The sequence below is a fragment of the Canis lupus genome, chromosome 9, assembly GCF_048164855.1.
Source record: "Canis lupus baileyi chromosome 9, mCanLup2.hap1, whole genome shotgun sequence".
Classification (NCBI taxonomy): domain Eukaryota; kingdom Metazoa; phylum Chordata; class Mammalia; order Carnivora; family Canidae; genus Canis; species Canis lupus.
Window position 1 is genome coordinate 24122501 of NC_132846.1, and position 23254 is coordinate 24145754.

General features: G+C 37.8%; 1 protein-coding gene and 1 pseudogene across 3 annotated transcripts in view; one reads left to right on the forward strand and one right to left on the reverse strand.

Annotated features, from left to right (window-relative positions):
• Positions 1-23048, reverse strand: part of MIS18BP1 (MIS18 binding protein 1) — a 47498-nt gene extending 24450 nt beyond the window's left edge. For 2 of the 3 annotated variants that reach the window (XR_012036546.1, XM_072838449.1), the window contains exons 1-7: positions 22596-23048; positions 17357-17989; positions 12494-12619; positions 11789-12273; positions 5937-6010; positions 3306-3436; positions 976-1063 (exon numbers count right to left, since the gene is read on the reverse strand). Coding sequence is in view for 2 of the 3 variants with exons in the window: in XM_072838449.1 (XP_072694550.1) it covers positions 976-1063; positions 3306-3436; positions 5937-6010; positions 11789-12273; positions 12494-12619; positions 17357-17897 (1445 nt within the window). In the remaining variant the exon portion in view is untranslated. The remainder of the gene's footprint in view (positions 1-975; positions 1064-3305; positions 3437-5936; positions 6011-11788; positions 12274-12493; positions 12620-17356; positions 17990-22595) is intronic. The other variant, XM_072838450.1, reaches the window with a different exon arrangement.
• Positions 18299-19309, forward strand: LOC140639898 (peptidyl-prolyl cis-trans isomerase FKBP3 pseudogene; annotated as a pseudogene).
• Positions 23049-23254: the final 206 nt, after the last annotated feature.

The following is a 23254-nucleotide window of genomic DNA, read 5'->3' on the forward strand; positions in this document are numbered from 1 at the left end:
CTCTGATAAAGCTTTTCTCCCCTCAGCAAAGATTACCTTTACTCTTACATTATTTAAGCCTTTATGGCTTCTACCCTATCCCCCACAAAGAACTGAAGGGTAACACCTTAAGTCAAAACAATCAAATAAAACCTGTGTTTACTACTCTATGCTTTTATTTTCTACCTAAGCTAATATTCTAAGATAATTATAGGACAAATCCTGCCAGTTGCCTATTTTTGGAAATAAGCTTTACTGAAATACCACCATATTCATTCATTTATGAACTGTCTCTGACTTGACGGGATGAGCACTGGCTGTTATGCTACATGTTGGCAAACTGAACTCCAATAAAAAAAAAGCCAAATAAAATAAAATAAAATAAAAAGAACTGTCTCTGGTTGTTCTTCCATTACAAAGGCAGAGCTGAAGAGTTGATAGAGGTAGCATGCCCATAAAAATACTTCCTATCTGGCTCTTTACAGGAAAAAACTGCTCACCCTTGCATTATAAGTTATTACAATTGTATTGTCATTAGTTAATTTAGATCACTTTATCTCCTATGAGTTCCTTTAACTCAAGAGTTAACCAAATTTTCTTTGCTTTTCCTGTGGCAACACAGTGTCTGCCAAGAAACTGACAGTAACTATTGAAGGAATGAATGAAAGAAAAAAGGACCAAGAACTTTATATTCATGTTTAACAGCCTCTTAAAGGGTGGGTGAATGAGGATGATCTGTAAAATGTCAACAGTGTTTTTTTCCTTTTAGATTTATTCCACACAACAGAAATTCTAGTAAAGTATTACTGCTTTATAAAAATCCAAGATCAGAGAACTTAGAAACTAGCATTCCCCCCACAAAAGAAATTAAAACCAAAATGAACAGATACATTTATAAAAGCTCCACAAATTTTATACCTAAAATGGGTACATCTTATCATATGTAAATAATACCTTAATAAAATTGCTTTTTAAAAAAGTTAAGAAGTACTTTACCTTAACTGTTCTAGAAAATGATCAATATGCTCTTTCCATTTTTCTGGAAAGCCAAACATAAACTTCCTTATGAGATAATATGGATATCCTATTTAACAATAAACAAACAAAAGATTATCTAAAAGCTGATAATTTTAAAGACATGTCATTGGTTCATTAGATCACTGAAAAAATATATACTTATTGCTTACTTTGTGCCCAGACACTGTCACAGATACTAAGGATTCAGCAGTTAACAAAACAAAACAAAACAAAACTTCTTGCCTTCTAGAACTTGCCTTTTAGTGTGAAACAGAAAGCAAACCAATTAGTAAAAACATCCTGTTTGTTAGTTGGTCATCAAGGCTATGGAGAAAAATTATGCTGTCAAAGAGCAACAGGCTAGTAGTGTATTTTTACTGGGGGAGGAGAAAGGGAACAGGCAGCATTTTTATAAAGACAGAGAGGTTCTCTCTGAAACAGCATCATCTGAGTAAGCTTTGAAGGACATCAGGGAGTGAATCATGTGGCAATATGGGATTAAAATACCAGAAGCAGAGGGAACAAAGTCAAAGGTATGAAGTAAGAGTGTGCTTGGCTTGTTTGAAAAATTAGTATAGAGGAACATGGAAGATGATAAGGCTTTGGGGTCATTTTATGGACCTAGTCTTTTACTTTGGATGAGATGGGAAGCTACAGAGAGATAGCAGGGGAACCACAGGTTTTGACTTACTTTAACAAGACTGTATTAGCTGCTATTTTGAGAAGTTTATGGAAATACAAGTGATAAAATAATGATACCAGTTAGGATTCTGCAATGATTCAGACAAAAGATAAGGAGGTCTGGACCACAGAAGTCAGCAGAGGCCTGGCTTCCAGATAAATTATGGAGATAATGTCAAAAGGGTATACTGACCCACTAGTGTGGGTGTGAGAGAGTCTGTAGATTCAAGAGGTCTCCAAGGCTTCTGGCTAGCCACTGGAAACAAGGGAAGAGGGGGAAGACTGTTACCTATACAGATTTCAGGGCGAAGACCAGGTTTTAAACATGTGAAGTCTGAGATGCCTGCAGACATCCTAGTGGAGATGTCAAATTGGCAGATGGAAAATGAGTTGAATGGCTTGTGGAGTTTTTTTGTAAGAGATATAAATTTGGCATTTGTCACCATACAGATGAGATTAAAGCCTAAAAGAAATCAGCACAGCATTGAGTATATACAAAGAGCCATAGTCTACCCCATTATTTAAAGGCAAAGAGGAAAGAGCAAAATAAGCAAATAAACTAAGAAGGAATAGGGAGTCAGGCAGCATGAAAATCTGAATAAGGTATTCCAGAAGGCAAAGAAACAAGTATTTTAAGGAGGTAAGTATGACTAACTGTGATAAGCAAATACTAGGTTTAGCTATGTGGAGGCCACTGGTAGCCCCGATAATGGCCGTTTGGTAAAGAACTGGAGTTTAAGGCATGATTAAAGAGAATCTTTTAAAAATGGGAAAAGAATTCAAGGAATTAGAATCTTCTGAACTATTTTTGGTGTAGATACTGGCTGAAATAAGTGAGGTTAAAGGGTTTTTGTTTTTGTCTTGACAGGATAAGGAAGAATTAATGGAGTGAGATCCTTAAGTGAAAGAGGGGAAATAGGAAGGAGAGTACAAATGGAGAGGTTGACATAGACAGGAACATGGACAGTTCATTCATAACAAAAGCAGGTACAAATGCAAGCACGTCAGTAGATGTGACAGTGAGGTTCTCATCTGATTATTTCTATCGCTCAGGTGCTCCCCTCCTTCCCCCTAGCACCTCTCCTCTGAGAGGAAAAAAGGAGGTATCGAAAGTCTGTAAAAATAAAATAGTGATCAAGGAGGATGGGAGAGTGAATGCAATAGGGAAACATGGTAGGATACCAAGTGGCACTAAGAGACCACAACTTGTTGCTGGTAATCACAAACTTAAAGTAGAATACTCAGGTGTGTTTTTCTTCAGTCACATTATTGTGTACAAGGCATAGGCAGAAAATTAGATTATAACAGGACTGGGGTTGTGTTGGGCACGTTCAACAAATGAGAGAAATTATAGCCCTATAAAACAATTCCTCATATAACAACATTTCACTTGAATAATTAAAAAAACCACTGGACTTATTTAAACTGTCAATAAGAGTGATTAAATCAGAGAAAAATAACACACACAAAAAAATAATCATCACATATAAAATAGTTTTAAATAATGTGGTCAATTTTTTTAATTCATATTTTTTAAACACCTAATTAAGAGTGAAAAATATATATCACTGTTAGAAATATGGTTAATTGCTTTACTTAAAGAAATTTCTAATAATCAGAGTGATTACCTGCTTCTTTCATGGAAATCCGGTCTATCATTCCTTTTAATATATAAATATTGCCTGATAAAGTCCTAAGTGTGTTGTGTGCAATCCGTTCTATAATGACATTACTGTGCCAATATATGTTAGTGAGGTCTCTAGGAGAAAATAGCTTAGTTAAGGCCAAAATATTCACATTTTACCAGTAATCACAATGGACATATGTAAGTACACAAACTTATAACATAAAGTAATAAATTCACACTCCAGCTACATTAGTAATATTATTCATCTAATCAGAAAACATCTGAGGGCCAAACATTGCAGCAGAACTCAACTGCCTGGCTTATGTGATCCATTAGAGTATGTACCAAGAAACAGTACGGTGGCCAAACCAAACCACTAATATAAAATTTATCAGCAGGGAAGCTAGGGGCTTCTCTAAATAACTGGTGCTGACAATGCTTGCAACTTCATCTTATCTGATGCCATTCCAAAGAATGATTTTGCTGTCCACCTCCTCATAGTCTATACCTGTGACTGTGTTAGCTTTCATCCAGTTACATAGTTTGGATCCCTCAATCTGTGTTTTTTTTTTTTAACCCTCACTAGACACCCAAATATTTTTACCTTCCTCTTTGAAAAGTACCAAAAAGAGATTCTAATTGGGAAAAAGACAAACTGCAAGATCAAGTCACTAACCCATAGATCTACTCTTCATATTTTCTTAAATGAAGCTAAGAACATAAAGAGAAGAGGGCACCTGGGTGTCTCAGTTGGTTAAGCATCTGCCTTTGGCTCAGGTCATGATCCCAAGGTTCTGGCATCAAGCCCCACATTGGGATCCCTGCTCAGAGAGGAGTTTACTTCTCCCTCTGCCCACCTCTCCCTGCCCCAGCTCATGTTCTCTCTCTCTCATGCTCACTTGCTTTCTCTCATATAAATAAATAAATAAATAAATAATCTTAAGGAAAAAAAAAATAAAGATATATTAAATGTTGAACATTCCCAATTCATCAATTAGTAACAAACACACTAAATATAAGCATAATATGACTGTTTGGTCAAATGGGATTAAACTCATACATACTTTAAGACAGTCATCTGTGCTTTTTTTTTATTTAATATTTAAATAGCACTCCAAAAGCACTGTTCTGAAGTCTTAAAAATATCAACTACTTTAATATTCAAAATAACCCAAATAATAGGTAATATCATTATTACCATTGTGCAGATGAAGAAACTAAGAGTGAAAAAGGATAACAGCTTGCCCACACCATATAATTAGTAAGGCAGAGCAATGGTATTACAACAAAGGCAACACAAACTGCCTCTCTCATATTAAGGAAATGCACACAAGACAATTAGATATTCAGTGGGCAAAACAGATTTTATTCATTTATTTTTTAATTTTTATTTTATTTTTTTAAAGATTCTATTTATTTATTCATGAGAGACACACAGAGAGAGAGGCAGAGACACAGGCAGAAGGAGAAGCAGGCTCCATGTAGGAAGCCTGATGTGGGACTCAATCCCGGGACTCCAGGATCACGCCCTGGGCTGAAGGCAGGCACTAAACCGCTGAACCACCCAGGGATCCCAAGACTGATTTTAAATAGTCAACTTATAAACTTCTGGGTAAGTACCCTGAACAGTGATATCCTATATTATTACAACCTTTTTTTTTTTTTAATTTTTATTTATTTATGATAGTCACACACAGAGAGAGAGATAGAGAGGCAGAGACACAGGCAGAGGGAGAAGCAGGCTCCATGCACCGGGAGCCCAACGTGGGATTCGATCCTGGGTCTCCAGGATTGTGCCCTGGGCCAAAGGCAGGCGCTAAACCGCTGCGCCACCCAGGGATCCCTATTACAACCTTTTATAACATTTTTTTTAACCACTAAGAAACTGGTTTTGAAAAAGAGAAAATGGTGCAAATAGAATAGCAGAATTAGGCAAAGCCCACTTACCTGATGATGCTTTCACTTTAGGGAGAACCAGAGAGTGCCAAGAATTACTTAACATGTAGCTGTATGGCAAAGTTTTAAATAATTCTGATTCCTTTTCTGGATCAGTAATTTAGATCTGGTTGTCCCAGTTTAGATGTGAGAATCTGGACTGAAATGCATGTAGTAAATATTAACTAACCATATATAATTAAGCAGAACCAGTCCACTTATTAGTACCTCTGCAAAAAATAAAGCACTCTATATACAAATTTGAGCTGTTACTCTTAAAAAAAAAAAAAAAAGATTTTATTTGTTCATGAGAAACACAGAGAGAGGGAGAGGGGGAGAGAGAGAGAGAGAGGCAGAGACACAGGCAGAGGGAGAAGCAGGCTCCATGCAGGGAGCCCAACGTGGGACTCGATCCCGGGTCTCAAGGATCACACCCCGGGCTGAAGGTGGCGCTAAAGCGCTGAGCCACCCGGGGTGCCTGAGCTGTTACTATTCTAAAAGTAACTTAAACAGGTGAAAACAAGAAATCTGGTCACAATCAACATGGCCAGCTTCTGCACAGGTCTTTTACTTTTCTGGCTTAAGTTTGTAACCTTGTTACAAAGTCTTTGTTTTGTAATAAGATGCATCTCTTTTTACCTCTTATGCACAAGTTTTTGTTACAAATTTTATTAGGATGCCGAAATGTTATACTTACGTCAATTTTCCTTCGACACATACAGCAGTATTATTATTAATGATTTTAATCATCCATTCCTGTAGCCGGACCACCTAATCAGCATAAAATGAAGTGTTTATTTCCTGTGTTACTTGTAGCAAAAATTACAAAAATCTATTTATATTAAAAAACTCATATAAGTAATCCAAATGATTCTTTAGTGCTCATCTCTATATATACATTCTATTTTAAATAGCATTTAGGTAAAAAAACTCTTGTATACAATGAATAGAAAAGAGGGAGATTGAATGGAGGTTATACTGCACAATTTGTTCTCCAATCCAGAATCAGTTATACTTCAAATATTCTTCTAACAAATACTTCAGCCATTGGAGAGAGAAAAAAATCACCTAAAATTCTAGGGTATCATTAAAGACCTAACTTAAAGAGTCAGTTGTATAGTATACACTTCACCATCATTCTTATCCCTAAAACACATAGCATTTTTCTTTTTTTTTTTTTTTGCAAAGTTGATTTGAAGTTGCATTCAATTTTTTTTAAATTACAAACGTGATTGCTAATAATCCATATTTAACAGCATCCTATTCCAAAGCAAACATCTAAACAGCTCAGAGAACGTTTTAGGACAGAATCCTATTGTAGAGGAAAATTTCTATGAATGTGGAGAAATTGCTTCTATTGAGTCAAAACTTAACACTGAACTATTTCTGATGAGAAATTCAGCAAAAGCCATAAAATAATTTGAGTAGCCATTTACTTTACATACAAAAAATTATAATTTTATAAGGAGAAATTCTTCAGTGGTAGTTTTATGTTGGGCCAGAAAAAGATGCTAAAATGGAAGGTGCTCTTTGTTACTGCACTTCTCCCCAATTATGTTTATTTTTATTTTTTCCTTAATCATGTTCATCTTTAATATCATAGGTAGTGGAACAAACAATGAAATGCCTTTCTTTTTTAAAAGATATTTTCATATTTGGAACTAAGATAGATAAAGAACAGTCACATGGAAATGAGTAAAATAATACTAGGCAATGTTCCAAGCCTCTTAAGATTCAAATGACTCATGTTATCCTGTAACACTAGGAGGCAGATAATATCCCATCTTCATTTTATAGATAAAGAAACTGTAAAGTCTAGTTAAATAATTTGCCCATGTCACACATAGCTAGTTAGGGGCACAAATTGATTACAAATCTGGGAATTGTGGCTCCAGAATCTTGTACCATCCTGCTTACATAAAATATCAAAATGTTCATTCATATTCATTCAGATTTTTTGAGCTCTGCTATGTGCCAAGCCCTGTTTTAGGCAGTGGATTCAGCAAGAAAAATGGCTGCCCTATTAGAGCAAACGTGTGTGTATATGCTCTCATGCACTCACAGGGGTTGGGGGGTAGATGTGTAGAAGCAAGTGGAGTGGTGGTGGTTATATCCAAACAAATGGACGAATAATGTATGGCAGTGATAATTATAAAAAATAAGGCATGCTTACTCAGATATGATAGGGAAGGTCTTGGAACATAGAACCAAATAAAGTAAGGGTAAGACATGGGTCAACTGGGAGTAGATTCTTCCAGGCAGAGGGAACAGGTACAAAGGACCTAAGTAGATAGCACAGAAGGCACAGTAGTAGTAAGCAAGAGAGCAAGGTGGGGAAGGGTTGTAAGAGATGAGGTTAGGCACGTCAAGGACTGAATTAGGTAGAGTCCTGTAAACAAACTATGGTAAAGGCTTAGGGTTTTCTCTTGAGATAGGTGTTATTGGAGGATTTTGAGCAGAGTAGCCAGATGACTTAATGAGTTGATGGGTAGAAATTGAGACTATATAAAGATTCTAGCAGGGCACTTGGGAGGCTCAGTTGGTTAAATGTCAAACTCTTGATTTCAGCCCAGGTCATGACCTCAGGGTAATGGGATCCAGCCCCACACAAGGCCTGCTCACGGGGAGTCTGCTTAAGATTCTCTCTTCCTCTGCCCCTTCTGCTCATGTATAATTTTTTTTTTTTTTTATGATAGTCACAGAGAGAGAGAGAGAGAAAGAGGCAGAGACATAGGCAGAGGGAGAAGCAGGCTCCATGCACCGGGAGCCCGATGTGGGATTCGATCCCAGGTCTCCAGGATCGCGCCCTGGGCCAAAGGCAGGCGCCAAACCACTGCGCCACCCAGGGATCCATCTCCTGCTCATGTATATACTCTTTTCCTCTATGGTAAATAAATAAAATCTTAAATAAAAAAAAAAGAAAAGAAGAAGATTCTGGGTTCTGTCTGGAAAACAGAATGAAGGAGAAAGAGGCAACAGAGAAAGCAAGGAAATAATTAGGCTATTGTAGTTATCCAAGAGATTATGGTGCTCTGGACTAGTAGGCACTGGTTGAATAGTGAAAAGTAGACAGATTCAGGATAGCAGAGCCATCAGGATTTCCTCATGGTTTGGATGTGGATTATGATAGAAAAACAAGAGTCTCAAATGAATCTAAAATTTTTAACCTAAGTATCTGGGGAAATGGTATTACTATGTACCATTAGGGGACCCAACAGAAGTTTTGGGGGAAGAAATCAAGAGTTTAGTTTTGGACATATTAAACCTGAGATGGCTATTAGATATCAATGGAGAAGTCATATAGAGAATTGATTATGTGAGTAGAGGGTTTAGGAGAATGTTCTGGACTGGAGATATATATTTGGGAACTATCAGTAGAGAAATGGAAAAAAAGAAAGAAAGAAATGGAATTCAAAGCTACAGCACTGGATAATACAGTTTTACAGAGTGAGTATGGGTACTAGAGAATCAGTTTCAAGGGCTGATGCTGGGGAATTCCAACATTATAGGTTATGACAAGAGGAAGCAGCAAAGGGGAATGAGAAGAATGGCCAGCGAGATGATAGAAAATTAAGAGTGTGATATGGAATTCAAAAGGAAAAGAAATACAATGTTTTAAGAAGGGTATTTTGAATCACTGTGTTAAACCCTTGGAAGCAACAGAATAGTAAGAAGTAGTTAATTATTGGGTTTGGTGATACGGAGATCACTGTGAACCTGAAAAGGGGAATCTTCATGGAATGATTTATGAATGTCCAAAGTAGAACATATTTAAGAGGGAGTAAGAAGAAGCAAAAACTGTGAATACATATACTTCTTTCAAGGTGTTCTGCAGGAAGCGAAAACAAAAAAAAAAAATGGGGTGATAGAAGGATAGGGATAGGGAGTAAAGGAAGGTGGACTTTTTTTTATCATTTTTTAAAAATGCAGGCCATGTTTCAGCACATTTATACACTAAAGGGATGAGAGAAAATTACGGGGATAATTAGAGGGACAAAGTCCTTTAGGTAGTAAGAGGAAATGAATTGGCTTTGAAAAGGGAACACAAATTGTTCATCCATTATAAGAAAAAGGAAAGCAGAATTATGTGGATAGAGCAGCAAAGTATATTGGCAGATTTGGTAATGGGAATATGAGGTTCTTAATACACTGAGAATAAGGAAGAAGAGAGATGTGATTTGGAGGTTATAAGAGAGAAAAGCATGACATACTATTCTGGGAAGGTCAGAGTATAGGATAGATTGACAAGTGAAGTGTAGCAGGACTGATATGCAATACTGAGAGCCTACTTAATGTTTGCTGTCAAATTTATTTTTTAAAAAAAGATTTTATTTATTCATGGGAGACACACAGAGAGAGGCAGAGACATAGGCAGAGAGAAAAGCAGGCTCCATGCAGGAAGCTGGATGTGAGACTCAATCCCGAACTCCAGGATCACGCCCTGAGCCAAAGGCAGATGCTCAACCACTTAGCCACCCAGGCGTCCCTGTTTGCTGTCAAACTTAAAATGAGACCAGTCGGTGTGGCTGTGCATTTTGGTTCCAGTCACATGCTACCTTTTAAAAAAAATATATTTTAGAGAGAAAGGAGTGGAGAGAGGGAGAAGGAGAAAGAATTTTAAGCACTTTGTGCTGAGCACAGAGCCTGACTCAGGGCTCAATCTCATAACCCTGAGATCACAACTTGAGGTGAAACTAAGGGCTGGATGGTCAACCAACTATGCTACCCAGGTGCCCCTACGTTGCTTCTTAGGTATATGAGTGAAATTTAACTAGGGTCACAACTTTTTTGAAAGTGAACAGAGGGAAAAGCTACAGACACCTGAGAGTTAAATCAAGGTAATGGTTATAATGATAGGACTGTGCAATCTGTAAGATAAAGATGGAGATGAGGACAGGAGAGCACTGAGGGGACTAAAGGGTTGCCTTAGTAAGGTGGAGTATTGATGGTGGGGGAGAGGGAAGAGTGCTAGGGGTAGAATGATCTGGAAAGGCAGGAGTTGGTGAGAGCAGGATGCTTGAAAGAATCTGGTGCATGTACTGGCAAAGACAAGGTATGAGTATGACTAGGATAGAGAGTAATGGTAAGGAAAAGGTCATTTAAAATCAAGAATTCAAGAAGGCTGGATGGATCATCTATATAGATGTTAGTGTCACCAAAGCGGATGACAGAAGTAGTAACAGGTGTTAAACACTTCAATGGTAATGCAAAGTCATGTAATGCAAGGTCATGACTAGCAGGTTGTATTACATGTGACTACAAGAAGGAACAGGGAGTGATAAAATCCTAAGACACTGCCTTCAAAGAAGCTGGAAGGGGGGTTATATTAAAGAGAAGGAAGGGGGATGCCCAGGTGGCTCAGTGGTTGAGCTTCTGCTTTCAGCTCAGGGTGTGATCCTGAAGTCCTGGGATCGAGAGACAGATTGGGTCAGAACTAGGGGACATACAGAACTGTATAGAGAGAACAGTCTTGGGGGGCTTGTTCTTCTTGTAGTAGAATAAATAACATCGGAGCAGTGACAAAATTAGTGCTGTGGGATCTCCCATTATAGTTGTCTTCAAACTTTTTTCCTCAACTATCTCACACATTCTTAAAGTAACATCTAAAAATTTTCATCCTGGTAAGTCTCAATATTTGCAAATAATGCAATTTCCAAAGAATGCATTGAGATATAAAACTCTCTTATGGGGTGCCTAGGTGGCTCAGTTGGTTGAGCATCTGACTCTTGATTTAGGCTCAGGTCATGATCTTGGGGTCCTAGGATCCCTGGGATCAAGCCCTGTATTGGGCTCCACACTCAGCTAGGAGTTGGCTTGAGGATTCTCTCCTTCTCCCTCTGCACCACTCCCCTCTCCCTCACTCATGCATTCTGTCTCTCTAAAATAAAAATAAGTAAATCCTAAAAAAAAAAACAAACCCATAACTGTTACATCACATTTCCAATGTGGGGCTTGAATTTACAACCCCAAGATCAAGAGTCGTAAGCTTTACTGACCCAGCCAGGCACTCCTCAAATTTAGATGGAATTTAAATATCACCATCATCCTTTTAAAAATTTATGGACAAACTTTTAACAATTGGAAAATTTACACTGTATCTTTCTCTTTGAACTTGTATTCTATTTCAGTTCATTCAGAGAATTTATCCTAATGCAACATAGTATGATGGCCTAAAGTGTTTTCTTGATCACTCTATACAACAGGAAAAATTCTCAAGTCTTCGGATGCTATAATCTCTTTCTCTTTTAATTGCTGTTAATAGTAACTCAAGAATCAGAACAAAAAATTAAGAACAGAAATGAACTCCGTGTTCATCCCTAAAGGGAGTAAATTGTTGAAGATTATATAAGTTAGTAATGGAGTAAGATTAAAACTTAACATTGGATTCTCTTACTTTCAACCCACTGTTCTTTTTGCTGGCCCACAACGCCTCTGCACTGAATAATAACACACACAAAAACGAAGCTATTGTTAATGAGAACATAAGAGCTCAGCTCTTGAAGAATGAGGGTAAAAACATAAATGTAAATCTGCCTGACATTGTCCTACCTTATTTTCTTTAACTCCATTTGTAAGAGTTTGAAGTGTACCTGGAGGAAAATTATTTGAAGCATTTCTTTTTGATTTCCGAGGTATTGCTATATGAAATCTTGGACTTGCAAGCACAATTTTACACGTATCATTCAAGGAACCCAGAAGATCAGTCTCTCTGGGGATTGTGTTCTCATTTCCTTCCTTAATTTCCTGTTGTGTAGTCTTTCTCGTTGTCACCTTACTATCAGAAACCATTAATAGACCATCATTTTTAACAGGAACACAGTTAGTATTGAGAGTTTCAACAGTAGTATTTTGGGATTTTTCAATGACAGAATCAACACCTTCTAAAACAAAGGTGTCCTTTTTAGACTTAGTGGTTACAAACGTGTTCTCCCCTGAATGAAGAATTTGTTTAGCCAACTGAGCTCTAGGTAATGTCTTGTTTGAGAATTCTGCAGTTGAACCATTTTCCTGTTTTTCGTTCAGAAATTGAACTTCTGCAAAAAATACAAAACCAAACAAAATTTAGAGAAAAATTATATGAAATTAAAAGAGAGAAAAATAATAATATGAAACTATTTATATTAAAAAGAAGTGCTCAGGTTAGGAATGCTCCACCCTTCTTCCCAGTTTTTCTCTGAAAAGGACTGCCTACACAGAAAGTATAATTATCTAGAAGATTCAACTACATATTCAACAAAACAAAAAGCACTTTACCATAAGTTAAATTATGCAGAGGTGCTTTCTTTTCCTGCAGAGGTGCTTTCTTTTCCTGCTGACATTGAGTATTTTGCTTTATTGGAAGGTAAGTACTATTTGATGATTCCAGAGGAACTTCTTGCACTGAGGTTGAGTGTTGTTTTTTTTTTTAAGAAAAGAGGAAATTGATCAAATCAATATAGTATACTTCTGTAACATACGTTTCCCCTTATCTTCTCATACTTTCACCCCATTCTCTATATCTACATTATGCTAAGGAAGCATTTAAAAAAATATTCTACACGCTGTAATTTGTCAGCTCTAGACAGAAGTCTATTACTGGACTTAGACTGGAATAAAATTCTGGTGCTGCCACAAATCAGAAAAGTATATCATAAGATTTTTTTTTTAAATGATCCTGTACTTTTTTTTCTGTTTTTTTTTTTTTTAAAGATTTTATTTATTTATTCATAGAGACAGAGAGAGAGGCAGAGGGAGAAGCAGGCTCCATGCAGGGAGCCTGATGTGGGACTCGATCCCGGGTCTTCAGGATCACACCCCAGGCTGCAGGCGGTGCCAAACCACTGCGCCACCAGGGCTGCCCATATCTTAAGATTATATACAAAGTACCACAGTCCTGAAAATACTGATTCTGCTTCTGGTTGCTGTAAATTTCTAAAATGTGAAAGAACAGTTGGAGAGTACGTGTAGCTTATATGTTAAAAGTTGCAGTGTTGTGACTCAATAGCAGACCGCAACCATAATTTATACCCCTTGGACATCTTTTTAATAGACCTTCAAAGGCAAAAATCGAGTAGGCTTATCAATTAGACAAGTACAGACTAATAATATTTCTTACATTTTACTCTACTTTATATCCTAGCTGGTTCAAGTTTTGTTTCTTGATGGTAGAAATGAGTTTCTTTCATACAAAAAGGGGAATGTAATAGACATAATTAGAAGAAAAACTGAATTATTTCATACTTTTTAAGATTTTATTTATGCAGAGACACACACAGAAAGAGAGGCAGAGACACAGGCAGAGGGAGAGGGAGAAGCAGGCTCCATGCAGGGAGCCCAACGTGGGACCCAATCCCAGGTCTCCAGGATCACACCCCAGGCTGCAGGCGGTGCCAAACCGCTGCACCACCAGGGCTGCCCATTTCATACGTTTAATTTCAAGTAGTATAACTGACAAAAATTACAGTTTTAGCCTTACGAATCTTAATATAAAGATTTTATTATAACGATGTGTATCATAAAAGAAGGATAAGTTTCTATTTCTTTAACTCATTCTACTAAAAATGGCATGGTAGTGCAGTAAAGACAAGGTAGTGGGAACCCTGGGTGGCGCAGCAGTTTAGCGCCTGCCTTTGGCCCAGGGTGCGATCCTGGAGACCCGGGATCGAGTCCCACATCGGGCTCCCGGTGCATGGAGCCTGCTTCTCCCTCTGCTTATGTCTCTGCCTCTCTCTCTCTCTGTGACTATCATAAATAAATAAAAATTAAAAAAAAAAAAAAGAATTAAAAAAAAAAAAAGACAAGGTAGTAATTTATTCATATACAACATAATGTAGAATCTAGGTTATTTATTTTAGGGTACAAAGTCCATGCAGATTCTCCAAAAGGTCTCTGAAATTACATACAAAATTTGTATTTCTATATATGTGAATTTTCTGGGGAAAAGAGTCATCAGATTCTCAAAGCAGTAAGTTACTTCTTCCTAATTCTACTTGGCAAATAAAACATGCTTTAATGTGCATTATTTCATTTGCTTCTCCCCTTTCTCCTACTGTATAAAACATAGATTTTGTGCATTCCCCTACCTCCATCCTAAACTCCCTTAGAAACTGCTTTTTGTGTCAAAATATATCACTGTCTGAAATGTAATATATCCACAGTCTACTGTGCAGTAAAGACATGGGCTTTCAAATAGGTACCTGTATTAATTCTCAGTACATCAGTTATTAACTCTGAGACATGCAGACATAACCTCTTTGTAAGCCCCATTTCTTTGACTATTAAAATGAGCATCTACCCATAGTGCCCGCTGAAAGGATTATATGATAGTGCATGTAAAATCTGTTTATTAATTACTGCACCTTATTAAAATTTCAACTTCAAATGTACCAAATTCTAATCATTCTATCTTTCCTAATCATTCTCTCAAATTCAATGATGATCCTAACACCACCTATTACTTCACACTTCCTCATTTCCTTCAGGTTTTTTCTCTGTGTAACTAACTTAAATTTCATGGTTTCCTTAAACACACACCTCATCTTCTTTATCCTCTTCATTCTATTTGATAAAAATTATAATTCTGATAAAATACAACTCCCTGCCTATTCCTGAGCAGCACCTATTCAGCTAAATAAGGCTAGAGAAAAACTCATAAATAACCATATTGACTGCCCTTATTTAAGTTCATGCTCACAAGTCTCAAGTAGGTCCTTAATGTTACATAAGAAATCAAATTTAGGCTAGCCTACACTGTTTACTCTTCCATCCTCCTGCATTATTTAAACCTCCACCTCCTCAAACTTTAATACCAGCTTCCCAAGCTCACTCTCAGCTGATGACTTTATTGCCCACTTCAGATTATTTAATATAACACTGCCTATCTTCTTGTTTGATTTATCATCTGTTTATGTTCTTAGCTAAGGCCAAAACCATCACTTTTAGATTCTGTTCCCTCTCAACAACTCAGTGGTACCAATTTAGATTTTAGATTTTCTTTCCCTACCTGGATCATTCCCAATAGCATACAAAAATGTCCTTTCACCACACACACACACACACATTTATATACTTTTTTTTTTTTTTTTTAAAGTAGGCTCCATGCCCAACATGGGGCCTGAACTCAACAACCCTGGTCAAGAGTCGCATAGTCTACAGACTGAGCCAGCCAGCCACCCCAAAACAATAAAATACTTTGAAATTATACTTCCGGGCAGCCCCGGTGGCCCAGGGGTTTAGCGCTGCCTTAGGCCCTGGGCCTGATCCTGGAGACCCAGGATCGAGTCCCACGTTGGGCTCCCTGCATGGAGCCTGCTTCTCCCTCTGCCTGTGTCTCTGCCTCTCTCTCTCTCTCTCTCTGTGCCTCTCATGAATAAAAATTAAAAAAAAATTTTTTTTAAATCTAAAATTATACTTCCCATATTTCTTTGCTCTCTTCAAAGAGTTGTCTATATTTACCATCATCAATTTCTCTCCTTCATATTTTCTCTTCAACTGTCTTGAATCACTTTTTTATCTTGTCACTCCACCAAATCCCTTCATTTCAAAGCCACCAATGACCTCCACATTGCTAAATCGAATCTCAGCCTTCATCTTACTTGATTTATAGCAGCATTAGATACAGTGAAGGACTCTTTCCTTAAAGCATTTTGTTCTTTTGGCTTCCGAAGTATCACTCCTGGTTTTTCTTCCTCATCTTCTTGTGGTTCATTTATTCTTAACTTCTAAATTTTGGGGTCCTCCAGGACTCATCCTTAAATGCTTTCTCTTTCTACACTTACTCCTTGATGATCTATTTTTCTCACCTGGACCACTTCCCTAAATTCCAGCTAATTTTTTCTCAGTAGCCCAATCACATGTACACTTCAATTTTTAATAGATCAAAAGTAACATACAAAAAACTTAATTACTAAGTACCTCCCCACCCTGCCTATCCCATTTCAGTTAAATCATTCCATCTTTACAGTTACTCAAAGAAACCCAGAACCAAACAAACGAAAAGAACACCCTAGAGCCATCCTTTATATCTTTTATATTCCAAACCCAGTCTATGAGCTCTTCCTTCAAAAAAAACACCCAGAATCCAACCACTTATTTTCACTGCTACCACCTAAACCAAAACTGTATCTTACCTCACTTAGATTACTGCGCTATTTCAAATTGACAGCAGGTGATACTTTTAAAATATAAGTCAGATCATGTCACTTCTCTGCTCAGAGCCCTCTAATGACTCCTTAATTTGCTCACATAAAACCCTAAACTCTTATGTTCACCTATAAAAGCTCTACATTTTTTAATTGTATCTGTCTCCTTCTCTCTACCTCTTTCCACTCACTCTATGATATACTAATCTCATAGCTCGTCCTTGAATTTGTGGAGGAATGCTATTTCAGAGCATTTGTACTAGTTATTACCTTGTCTGGATCATCCTTCCCAATTTTTCCAATATTTTTTTTTTTTAAAGATTTTATTTATTTATTCATGAGAGACACAGAGAGAGAGGCAGAGACAGGCAGAGGGAGAAGCAGGCTCCATGCAGGGAGCCTGACGCGGAACTTGATCCCAGGTCTCCAGGATCAACCCTGGGCTGAAGGTGGCGCTAAACCGCTGAGCCACCAGGGCTGCCCTTTTCCCAATATTCTATCTGTATCTATCACTTCCCTCAATTTTTTTTGACTCAAATGGCATCTTCTCATTGAACTAACTCTGACCACCACATGGAAAATTACAACCCACTCCAACTCTCCCTATTATCCTTATTCTGTTCTTCTTTCCATAGCACTTCTCCTATATTGTACCTTTTTTTTTTTAATATTAATTTATTCATGAGAGAGAGAGGCAGAGACACAGGCAGAGGGAGAAGCAGGCTCCATGCAGGGAACCTGAGGTGGGAGTCAATCCCGGGTCTCCAGGGTCACACCCTGGGCTGAAGGCAGTGCTAAACTGCTGAGCCCCCGGGCTGCCCTATATTGTACCATTCTTATTTAAATAGTCTCTCCCACTACCTGAATGTGAGCTAATACACAGAGGCTGGGGTATTTGTCCACTTTGTTCACTCCTCTATCCTGAGTACCTAAAACAGTATCAGACCAATAAACACAACACATCATAGCTTTTCAACCAACACATAATAAAACTAACCTCTTGATGAACTGTTATCTGACTGGAATGATTTGTTGTTTTCCTTTTCTTCATAGACATAGGTACGCTGCAATACTCTTTTCTCAGCTCCTTTAGGAGTAAAAATTTTCTTTTTATTTTTTGATGGTTCCAACAAACTATTGTTTCCTGATGCTTGTTCTTGCTTGTCACGCAGTACTTTTTCTTTCATTCTTTGAAATATTTTTCCCGGTGATTCATAGTTTGCTTTATTTTTTAATCTGTCCTTGCTGGGCTTTATAGCACTGATATCAAGAGAGCTGTTAGAGGTGGTAGCCCCTGCTAGCATGGTGGAATGAAATCTATTTTTATTATTAAAATCTGTCATGTCTAGGCAATGAGTCCTTTTATGGTCATTCAATGTTAAAGAGGGGTTCTGATATTTTGCCAAGTCTTTTACAGGAGTAAGTGTTCCTTCAGGAATGGTGTCAAAAAAGATTGCATGCATGGGCATTTTCCTTCTTTTAGAAGATGTCTCTGAAGACAAATCAATTCCTGGATGTTTCAAAGGTGTTGCAATCATCTTGAAAACAGTAGCAACAAGTTTTCCCTAACAGATGATTCACTTAAACACAATTTTCAGGAAAGTAGACTTCTGCAGGGGCCCAGAGGAACCTGTAGTTCAATGTGAAATCAACCTTTATCATGCTTTGGTGCAAAAAAAAGTTTATTTGCTTTCCATAACACAAATATGAAGTTCTATATTTTTTTTAAAGACTCATTATTATTTTAGATGAGAAGTTTGGTCTTATATACTTGAACCTCAAGTCCTGGAGGTTCCAATCTAATATTTGCATCAAAAAGCATTGAAGGACATCTGCATACGGCACTATATTACACTATAAAAGATTAAATTTCACAAACATCACTTTTCCTTTTAGGCACTTAAATTTTAAGGCAGCAGGTATGATGATACATTCTAATGAAAGCTGAAAGATTCGAGCAGGGGAAGATAGCGGCAAAGATGGTGGCGGCTGTTCCACAGCGGGCCTGGACCGTGGAGCAGCTGCACAGCGAGCAACTACCCAAGAAGGACATTATCGAGTTTCTAGAGGACCACGGTTCAGATTCGTTTCTTGTAGAACATAAGTTATTAGGAAACATTAAAAATGTGGCCAAGACAGCTAACAAGGACCATTTGGTTACAGCCTACAACCATCTTTTTGAACATAAGCGTTTCAAAGGTACTGAAAGTATATGTAAAGTGTCTGAGCAGGTGAAAAATGTGAAGCTTAATGAAGATAAACCCAAAGAAACCAAGTGTGAAGACTCTGGATGAGGGTCCACCAAAATATACAAAACCTGTCCTTAGAAAAGGAGATAAAACCAACTTTCCCAAAAAGGGAGATGTTGTTCACTGCTGGTATACAGGAACACTACAGGATGGGACTGTTTTTGATACTAATATTCAAACCAGTTCAAAGAAGAAAAATGCCAAGCCTTTAAGTTTTAAGGCTGGAATAGACAAAGTTATCAGAGGATGGGATGAAGCACTCTTAACTATTGAGTAAAGGAGAAAAGGCTCGACTAGAGATTGAACCAGAATGGGCTTATGGAAAGAAAGGACAGCCTGACGCCAAAATTCCGCCAAATGGAAAACTCATTTTTGAAGTGGAATTAGTAGATATTGATTGAAATAGCAATGCTTCAGATATAGACATTAACAACAATAAAACATGGCCTTGAAGAAACTTATGTAACTAGAGCTGGTTACTATTGTTAAGGGGAGAGTCAACTGGAAAATTTAAGAACTCAGATATTGTTTACCCAATCCCCAACTTTTAATATATGTAATCCATCATAATTCCTTAAAGTTTGAGATATTTTACTACAGCTGTGTAAAATATTAGTTAAGGTGAAGTGACTTTCCTTTTACCTCATGTTGTAAACTAAAAGGCTCAATAAAAACGTATTCAGTGTCTTGAAAAAAAAAAAGCTGAAAGATTCATTCAATTTTTTAGTTAAATAATTGCCAATCCTAATTGAACACCAATAAAAAATAAATTTATTAAAAAAAAAGAAAAAAATAATTGCCAATCCTGATTTTGTTATACTGCTGAACATTTTAACCATGCAGTTTTAATTGAAAAACATTCAAATCGCAAGTAAATTATATTCATTTTTTAAAAAAATTAATGCAATTTAGAATTTTTAGAGGAAATCATGTACTTGAGCACACATGACTTGTTTTAACTTGCTTTTATAAATATATTTTGTATCCCACACCTATAAATCAAGATTCTAAGTGATGAACCATACATTTTGTAATATTTGGCAAATAAATAAAACATTTCCACCTAAGGAGCTTGGAACTTACCAGTTTCAACTTACTGCATCTCTTATTGCTGAATTTATAACTATTCTAATCAATCTTTGACATCATATAAACATAAAAAGCATACCACAGAAAATACTAATGCAGTCAAATCAAAGATATCAAGTATCTTTATCTAAATAACTTCCATGAGAAGTATGCAAGTTAAGAATTCATACACAAATAGTACCTTATCCAATACTTTATTAAGAGAAAAAAAGGAAATATTCCTTTCTAACAAGGGCTGACAAAGAAGGCTAACTTGGCAATCTGGCCCTGTGACACGAAACAACTGAATTCTTCCACAGAGTGTTAATTTAGTAAATATGTACTAATGCATAGATTTATGTGTTTGGCAATGTGCTAGTGATAGGAATCCTGTGTTGCGAGTTAAAATACTTACTAGTGGTTCACTTTAAACTCTCAAAATAAAAAATGAATAAATGGGGACAACTGCACACAAAAGAAGGGCTAAGTATGTACAAGCTTCCACAATCTCAATTCCTCACAAACTAATGAAATGCTCCAAGGAAGTATAAAATGCAAATAAACTAGTGGAACTGAAAACAGGCCCAATCTTAGTAGACAAATATTACTGTTTTCTAAAGGCAGGTTATTATGGCCCAACTGAAAGGCTCAAAGAACAAACATACACGTCCTTTTTCATGTTGCCCAACCTCTACCCTCCCAATTCAAACACGTAGCAGGATGGGAGTGAGTGGTCAAGATTCTGGAAAACCTCAAATTCTAAACCCGACCTCCAAAAAAGACACAGAAGATTCCTAGGAGCCCCTCTTTCCCATTATATGATAAATAGTAACTCAATAGAAGCCAAAAGAGTTGGCAATAGTTGTCTGTGGCTTCAGTGTGGTTGGTGAGGATGTAGAGGAAAAAAAATTACCTAGGATTTTCTGACCAGAGAGGCTTTGCAGAATAGATACAGAATAAAAACAGGAAATCACCAGGTCGAGACTAAAGCTCAAAGCCCCATTCTCCTCCTAGTTAATAGAAGAGCAAAGCTAAGAAAACAGGTTATGATGCTCAGACTCTGATAGAAGAGGCTGATGTTAGAGGACAGGGATTCAGTAATAGGCATTCCTCAAGTTGAGGAAGAGAGTAGCCTGAAGGCCAAGCACACTCAACCTAACAGAGGGAGGTCACTAACAAGTTCCTTCTTGGACTAGAGAAGAGAAGAATGTGAATTCTAAAATGGTATGCTTCTGCTTCACTAACTGCTTAAAACTATTTGGAAAATCTAACTGTTGCCATTTATTCTGAAAACTGACAAATGCTGATACACTAAGAAAAAAATTGCTATTTATGTAAAAGATTTGGGTATGAGAAAACCATCATATGAAAAAGCTAGCTATGAGCACTTTATAGGTATGTAAATATATACATAAAGCTAAACAACTGTTTTTTTTTATCATGGATATGATGCTGAATTTAACTGTTACTCTTCTTCCGAAAATTACATGAAAAGTTCTTCTAGGGATTTACTGTAGTGGTAGCAATAGTAACAATAACAATTATTATAATGGAAAGGGTCAAAAATCCCAAAGCACACTAATTAAAACTGGGAGGTGGAAATAGAAAAAAATGAGAGGAATTTTAAGTTAACTGGTAAATGATATATGGCGGGGGGGGGGGGGGGACCCAAAAACAAACTCAGCACTTGGTATACAAAGGAATTGATTGATTCAATTACTATAAATAACATTCAAAGTCACCAAATGAATCAATTTTTAAAAATGAGCAACACAGAAAACGACCAAAAGGTATGAAAGGCAATTGATAAAGAATACAGAAAGCTACTCAGTGAGTCAAATGACATTTCGTTTTACTAATAATTGAAGAGCTGCAAATTAAAACAATGGGACTTCTTGTTTATCAGATTTGAAAAGATCAATTTCAAAATATAGGTGTGCATGCTGTCGATCAAGAAATTCCATTTCTAAATTTTTTTCTTATGGAAACTACATTAAGAATGCAAATATGTAAATGGTAATAACAGTCAATATTTATTGCATATATGTCAAGCACTACATAACCTTACAGCAATTCTTAAAAGTTTTGAAGATGGGGAAACTAAGGCACAGGTGGTTAAATAATCTGCCCAAGGTCCCACAGACAATGATTAGAGCAGGACCTAAGTCAAGGCCCAAACGATATACAGGGACGTTCACTGAAGTACTGGACAAACTATAAACAATGTAGATCTCCACCACTATGGGACGAAACTCTGCTATATTCATACAACTGAATTCTATGTATTCAATAAAAAGATATATTCCTGTATATGAACTGACATAGAAAACAGCGAGGATATATTCAATAAAAAAGGAAGGAGTAGAAGAGGACATACAGTTGCATTTCTATACAACACATGAGCAAAAGCATAGGGAAAAAAATCCGGAATTGTACCAAATTGTGACTTTGAAGAGTAGGATGAGAGGGTCCTCCATTTGCTAAATAATTTTATTAACATCTAAATGTGTTTGCAAACAATGTGTAATTGAACCAGAAGAAATTATAAGCTCGATGGATCAAGTGCGTCTACAGCGCTGTGGATCTTGGGGTCCAAGAGCAGTGATGCACACAAATCATTCTAACGTAAAGGTTTTTTGGGGGTTGTGTGTGTGTGTGTGTGTGTGTGTTTTTTTTTTTTTTTTAACCAGAAATGATTTTAGAACAAAGTCCTAGAGCGTTCACCACTGAAACGAATCTGAACGACAGCAGACACGCAACAAATACGTAGACAACGAATAAATAGTTATGAAACCCCTACCGACGCCGAAAGTGTAGAAAAGCCCACGGCGGGCCAAGAATGCTGATGGGTGGGGACCCTCAGCGCCAGCGGGGGGGGCGAGCGCGGGAGGGGAGGGGAGCGGGGCAAGGAGTTCATACCTTGGGTGAAGGGCCTCATAGGGCTAGAAGCCGGCAGTCCGGGCTTGGCTTCGCGAAGGGTGGGCGGGCGATCCCAGGGCTCGCGCCTCTGGCCCCGCAGCCCAAGCCCAGGCGACCCGTACCCCCTCGCGAGGTTCCCAGTCACCCACAACAGTTGGGGAATTCAAATTCGAAGAGCCCGCCCTCCGGCCAGCCCCGCATTGGCGCGCTCAAGAAGTGCGTCACCGTGCGACTCGAGAAAACTCGGGGTGGCCCCGAAGCGCGAGGGCAATATTCTTTCTACAAAAGGAGGGTAACCCCGAGTTGCCAAGAGAACCTACAAGGCCACTCCGGTCTTTTGAAGAACTCGTTTCCTTTTCGGACGGCCGGCGCCCCAGCACGTTCCGCGGCTTCTCCCGTTAGGCTCTGCGGCCGGAAGGCTTACGTCCGACGTCGCTTGCGTTCTCGTGCGCTACTGCGGGTTGTTAAGTTTGGCCCTTCCGAGCCACCCTCCTCCCGTACGGGTTTGGTAGCGGGCGGCGTCCAGCTCTCGGGTTGCTCAGTGTCTGAAGAATCAGCTTTCCGGGCGCTCGTTTGACAGAGCTTTTAGTTTTCCCTGGCCGCGGTGATTTGAGAATGAGAAAGAACGTTTTGCTCTTGAGACGAAAACAGACTCAATG